Source organism: Apodemus sylvaticus, chromosome 2 (assembly GCF_947179515.1).
Source record: "Apodemus sylvaticus chromosome 2, mApoSyl1.1, whole genome shotgun sequence".
Classification (NCBI taxonomy): Eukaryota; Metazoa; Chordata; class Mammalia; order Rodentia; family Muridae; genus Apodemus; species Apodemus sylvaticus.
The window spans coordinates 48,421,673-48,428,471 of record NC_067473.1 but is presented as its reverse complement, the minus strand read 5'-3'; the positions used below and the strand labels follow the sequence as shown (position 1 = coordinate 48,428,471).

Here is a 6,799-nt window from a genome sequence, read left to right as displayed (position 1 = left end):
TCCATTTTGTAGGGCCCGCTGGGCACTTTCCTGTTGTTTAATGACTTCTGCGATGTTTCTGGTGATGAGCTTTTTCTCTGGGAGTGGAGGAGCAGGGGGAGGGGGGGGAGGAGGCAGCAGGTGGGGAGGAAGAGGAGGAGGGGGCGGGGGCGGGGCCACAGGAGATGGAGGTCTGCTCCTCCCAGTGGAAACTTTCTTGGAGACTTTGGGAGATGACCAGGGAGATTGCCTCGGAGACGCATATGGAGAAGAGCCAGGCGTCCCTCTTTGCCAGACTTTGGTCCTAAGAGTAGCCCCTCCTTCATGCCCCTCTTGCTGCTTTTGCTCCTGCATGCGTTTTTGTCTCTGCTTATCCATATTCCTTGTTAAAATACTCGTCATACTCATTCTTGGTCCTGGGAGTTCAAAATGGTAGCCCAGCCTCAGCAGCGTGGTGTTCTCCTTGAGTAGCTTGACGATCTCCATCTCCACCTGGGAGCCCATGATGTGCCTCTGGTTGTGGAAGCGCAGCTCCGTGAGCACTGTGTTGTGCTGCAGGGCCCTCATGATGGCCAGGATCCCCTTGCCAGTGATGAAGTTGGACTCCACGTTTATGCTGGTAATGTGTTCGTTGACCTTGAGCATTTCTGCAATGGCGATGGCTGCAGCGTCATCGGCGTGCGTGTTGGCCAGACTGAACGTCTTCACCACCGTGTTCTCCTTGAGAGCGTCGGCAAATCGGGATAAGGTCTGGCTGGTGATGTTCTCGATATTGTTCAGATTGACTTCTGTCGTGTCAGGGTCGTTGTTTCTAATCTTTTCCAGAGCATCCTCAATAACGGTGGGATTGCCACAAGGGTGGATGGCAGCTGGCGACTCTGTGTTCCTCTGCGTTCCTCCACTGTTGCCGTTGCTTAAATTTATATTTTCTATTTGGCTTTTAAATGTCTTTGGCTTAACGTTATCAGTATTAACACTATTGTAGCTTACAGTTCCGTTCATATGTTTTGTGGCTTCCGTTGGCACTTCCTCTTCCTCGCTGTCCTCTTCTTCCTCTTCTTCTTCCTCCTCTTGAGACTCCTCCTCCTCTTCTGTACACACCTCCTCGGAGACTTCACTGTTGCTCTCTGTGAAGATCAGTTCCTCCTCACTCTCCTCTTTGTCTTCTTCAGCAACCTAAAGAATGTAGTGACATCATTAAGCTTTTTCACTTGAAGTACATTTTGAAGTTTACAAAACCAACACGTGTACCACAGAGTGAACAGGATTACAAGCCCTTGTTTCTGACTCTCTGGTTCAAGTGACCAAGGTCAACATTTTGTTGCATAACCACTAACAGCTTTTCTGCAAACGTCTGTCTTTTACCAAACAGCCAGCTTTTACTGAACAAAATATATGTGATGATTTTCTCAGTTGAACACACAAGTCAGAGCTTCAGCACTGGAAAATGTTGAGTAAATTTTTCAACATTTTAAGCCTAGCAAGATGTCTCAACAGATAAAGGTACTCATGGCATAAGCCCGATAGAGTCCAATCCCCGGGTCCCACATAAAGGTGAAAGGAGAGAATGACTGCACAAAACTGCCCTTTGACCTCTACGTGTGCCAGTGTAAGTAAACTAAACCAAGAACATGTTAGCGTGTTGACTTCCTGACTCAATTTGTTCCAGTTTTGCCAATCTATGCCTCCCTCTGGAATGAGTTCACTGCCTTGTCCAAACAAGCAAGCACAATGAAAATAAACAGTATGGTACTGAGTTCTCTTTCTTAATGCTCAAAACTTTACCAGGCCCGTTGGTACACACATGTATTCCTGGCTAATTGGAAGGTTAAAGGAAGAAGGGAGTTCACGGCTTGTCTGGGATAGAGAGTAAGTTCGAAGTCAGCCAAGACAACTTGGACTCTGTCTCAAAGTGAGGGGCCAGGGCTGTGGGCAGAGCTGAGCGACTGAGTTCTCAATCAGTTGCAGATGAGGCCACGCCAAGTGCCCTCTGTCCTGTCTGTCTTCATGTGGAGAAGCAGATGTAGTTTGCTGCTCTGGCATTTTTTCTGTTATGTGATGGCACTAAGCACAAGAATGTGGAAATGTCACACTCCCATAGAGATGCTGATTGGGGCAGATCAAAACCTGCTCTCTGGAAAAACAACAAACAAAACCATCGGTGGAAGCCATGGTAAAACAGGACATCCTCCCTAGATCCCAACCAGCAGCATTGCAAACAGCCATAGCTCAAAGCAAGTCCTGGACTGGCCTGATGCTTTAAACTTATTTAGCATTGGTCAATTGTAAAAAAGGCATTCAGGCAAATAGGATTTGATCCTAACATTGTCACTTCTGATCACTCTGCACAGACTCCCAAAAGACTACTTTCTCTGCTCCATGTCATGTTTTATTAGACAAGGTCTTAAGAGGACTCTTGTAAATCCTTCTTATCTTCTTCCCAGCCCTTGCTGTTTCCCTTGCTCCCCCACTGCCTGAACGCTTAACTCTACATTGGAAGCACGTTTGCTTTTCACTTCTGGTGTTTGGGGACTGGGTGTTGTCTGTGGCGTGTAGATGGATGGGACTCTGGGAAACACTCTGTTGGGCTCCAGGCTTGTCTGCCCAGTTGCTGTCACAGAATAGCCTCCAGTAAGCCACACTTGTCTGGAGTGGCAGGCGCCAAGTGATGGCCTCGGAAAGGGTCAGCCTCTCCTGGGATGACCTGTCCAGTGTCAGTTTACTTGATGTATTAAGAGAAGAAGGGAGTGTGTGTGTGTGTGTGTGTGTGTGTGTGTGTGTGTCTGTCTGTCTGTCTGTCTGTCAAAGGGTTGGTGGAGGGACAAGAGTCTTAAGTCAGTGATACAAAACACCCTGCTAAGAAGTAAACGGATCAGCTAGAGAGAGTTCCGACACTCCAACCCCAAGTCCCTTTGCTTTGTGTAAGTTCTTGTAAGCGGAGTCCCTAACGCTACTGGCCTGCCTCAAAAATCCAGAGTATTTGGAAAAATCCAAAGCCTTTCCTAAGATCATGAAATCTCATCTCCTTTAGTATTTAACAGTCTTTAGACTCTATCTGCAAAAGCCATTCCCCATCAAAAGACATCTGAAAATCCTGTCAGCTCTCTAGCAATGTGAGCTCTTATGTAATGTCTAATAATGCCGCTTCCTGAAGTCCTTCTTTAACACTTCCTGAGTTTGTCCCTGCAATACTTGCCCGATGCTTGCCCAGAACACTTCTCCCAGTAAGCTAGCGCTTTAACTGTTTGTTTGCCATTTTCCCAATCGATGGTTAAAATGGATGTGGGCCTGTATCTTTTCCACTTAGCACAGTGATGAGCACATTATAGAGGCTCAGCAAACATTGTTTACTGGCTAGATTATCTAAGTCGACATTAATTAAGAGCATCTCATAGTCAGGAATACATCTAGAAAAAATACTGATAAGGTCGGTCTGGTAGGGCTAGGTCACCAAGCGTCCTGGCTGTTTGTCTGAGCCCGAGAGGTTTACCAGGATACAGGACATTTCGAAAGCAGTCCAGGGCAATCTGAGATCTTTGATCACCCCAGGAGGGGAGCATGTGGGAGTAAAATAATGGAGGGGGAAAGGGGAAGATAGAATTCTCCCCAGGGCAACATCTGCTCCTTTATAAATCAGTCCTACACAGGAGGGGTGTGGGTAACGCTTCCTGCATCTGCTGCTTTGGAGTTAGGTTTGATCCTTTGGGGAATGGTGGAAAGGTGTGCACAGAAGAAGAGGTGGAAGATGGGGTGGAAGGAACAAGGAGCCTGCTAGCCAGCGCCAGCATCTTCTAATTGTGTCTACGACGCCATCACATCTACACGGAAGCAAGAGGCCTGGCTTTCAGCCCTTGTCCCGGCTCTCCCTATAAATAGGTAGTTGCCTTTAGACAAATCACTAAATCGTCTGGGCCTCAAGGAATTGAATGGTTCTTGTTGTCCATGTTAGCAAGTGTCCAAATTACTGGGCAGAATTGGTAGGCTGCAGCCGCTTGGACCCTACCCTCAAGAGTTCCTCGTCTGCAGATACTGAAGAGGCTTAGAATTTGTGCTTTTTGTAGAACCACGTGAAGTCTATCCTGCGGTCCAGGCACCTACACGTCTGAAAGATGGCCCCGGTGCCAAGAGTCTCTAGTTTCAATTCCAACTTGACTGACAAGCCGCTATTCTCACATAAGTTCCTTAATTTCTCCTGGTCTCGGCTCTCAAGTGAAGAAAACGGTAAGAAATCAGATACTGTGAGAAAAGCCATTGGCACCCGTGCCTTAAACCCTGTGGATACTCTAGTGAGGAGAACAGTACTGTCGCATGTCCAGGGTGCCTAGAGCTGATATAGTACACATTTGGGTCAACCTCGGTGGCAAGGAAAAAAAAGGCTGTCCCTTAGGAAGCACTACTAAGAATATTCTGAAACCTTTACGAAGCCTGATCGATCTCACACGCGCCATTCAGACCCCAGCTCCTCCCCATCGTAGCATCCCAGGCCCCTCCCCCTCTCCCCTCAGCTGCTGTGGGTAGCTCCCTCTACTCAGCACCCCTGTGGCTCCAGGGACAGCTGTCTGGAACAGTGAAGTGGGAGAAAAGTGAAGCAGCCGAGAAAGGAATCAGAGCTGGGAAAGAAGACAGCCGTTCTAATTGGACCGATAAGCCATTGGCAGGATCAGAAAAACCTTTGGCAGCACAAGGTGGGGCTCAGCAACAGCTGACAGCAGGCTTTGCCCTTCGGTACCTTCTGCTGTCATAACATCATGACATTAAGATGCCTTTGTCCTGTTATTGTTGTAGGTGACTCTATGTCCGGGCTGCTTACGGACAGTCGTATTCTTATTTTGAAGGGAATTCTTTAGTAAGTATAATGCGATGTCATTCTGTGACATCAGGCTGTTGACTCTTAGTTGTATTCCAAACCAAAAACAGATAAAGAAACCACGATCCAACTCTGATGTGCTGCTCTCAGAAGCACTGACTAGCTGAAATCCTGACTGGTCCGGGGCATTCCCTCCGAATCTCCTCCTCTTGGTCCTCACTACTGCAGCCATAGTGGCCTTGGGACATCCTGCCTTGGTGCCAGTGGCCCTCCCCGTGATGTCTGGCTGACATGGGCAAAGCTCACACATATCTAGCTGCAAATGTGGTGCATGCAGCTATCCTAGAGATCAGTACCGCTCTCAGATTAGTACTGGAGAAAGCTGGCCACCGTGAACCTTTTTGATTATAGGTGACTTCAGTGGAGCACACGGGCTTTTGAGCAGTTGTTCCCGGGGCCTGTTTTCTTCCGTGAATTCAGGGTCTCTTTAAACATTCTACTGCTGTAAGGACTTTCCCAGAGATCAGTCTCCTGAACTTCCTTTCAGAGATGACTTATTGGCATATTCAACATGACTCTTCTAACACAAGTGTGTTTCCCAGTCTTGGAATCCCCATCAGGAAGTAGGAAGACTCTCAAGAGATGGGTCTGAGTTACATGCATTCTTAACCCTAACCCTTAGTGGGTTTCATCATTTAGAATTGTACACAAAAGTGTGCTTTGTCTTTGGGGAAGACTCTAGAACATCTTAAAACCTCAGAAGAGAGGATCTTGGTTCACAAAAAGGAACAAAAAATTGAGCTCCCTCGATGGACGGAGGGATGGATGGATGGATGGATGGATGGATAGCAAGAGAACCCTGAAGAAATGTTTATCTGTGCAAACTCTAACAACTTAATGAGACTCTTGTTCCCATATTTTCTCCACAGCCTTGAATTTGTGGGCATTGGAAAAGTAAAACTAATTTTACTGTTGCCATTCTTACTGTCAAAGAATCAGGAAATGACTGTATTTCTCTGAAAAATATTGCTATACAATAGCTCTACAATATCAGTGCCTTAGAGTATCTGATGTCTCCTTCAAACTGGTACTCTGGTTGTGAAGCACTTTTTCTCTCCAGGTTCCCCTCCCCCCCCTTTTTTTAATTAGAGACAGAATATAACAAAACAACAACAACAAAAAACAATCCCCCCCCAAAAAATAACAAAAAGAAAAACAAAAATTCTCACCAGGAGTTTTTTACATACAAAATGGGTGGGACCATTTTGGCCTGGAAAATATTTAGTAATAGATGCAATTGGGTTATAAGAAAGCTAAAGAGATAACGACTGAGAAGCTACAGAAAACAGGGTTGTTTGGCTTTGGAGTGAGGGTGGGGATCAGGACGATGGGCACAGATGTCTATGGTCCTCAGAGCCTACCTTTCCATATTCCCCCAGCCGTTCCTTCTCCAAAAGTTTTTGGGACTCCTTTTCCCAATACGCCATCAGCGCCTCTCGGCTGAAGTTCCCCGTTGGGGTTTTCTCTGTCAGACTCTTTTGCCTTAGCCCCACGGGAAGGTTTCGGTCAGGTTCAATGTCTTCCAGCTCCCTCTCAAGTTCCTTCAGCTCTTCAGCTGAGAGGGAGGCGAGAAGTTCATCCTCATCGATGGATTCATATTTACTAAGTCCCCTTCTGTAGCCAAATGTAGACATGGTCCCGGCCTTGTCAGACTCCCCAAGAGCTTAAAGAACCAGGCATTCAAGGCAAGCAGAGGCAGACAGGGCAAGTGTCAGGCTGGTCGGCAGCTGGTGTGAGTGAGGAGTGGCCTCGGGAACCTTTTAAGAGCGGTGATGCAGGGCCGTGACAATGTGGAGAGGGTGAAAGCATGGGCTGTTTTAGGCATCAGACGTCAGCTAGACATTTGAACACAAAGAATGTCACATCAGTGGTGGATGGAGGTCCCAGAACCAGCAGGGATTATTCACACAGTGCCCAGAGCCATATTTAGCTGAGCCCGATAGCCGGCGAGGG

The 6,799-nt window shown here is 47.2% G+C and overlaps 1 protein-coding gene across 1 annotated transcript in view; it reads right to left on the bottom strand.

The window, feature by feature from the left end:
* The window catches only part of Lmod2 (leiomodin 2), a 7,713-nt gene extending 1,233 nt beyond the window's left edge, over positions 1 to 6,480 (bottom strand). Inside the window, exons 1-2 of the mRNA XM_052172448.1 lie at positions 6,208 to 6,480; positions 11 to 1,155 (exon numbers count right to left, since the gene is read on the bottom strand). Of these exons, the coding sequence (XP_052028408.1) occupies positions 11 to 1,155; positions 6,208 to 6,480 (1,418 nt within the window). The remainder of the gene's footprint in view (positions 1 to 10; positions 1,156 to 6,207) is intronic.
* Between the last annotated feature and the right edge of the window lie 319 nt (positions 6,481 to 6,799).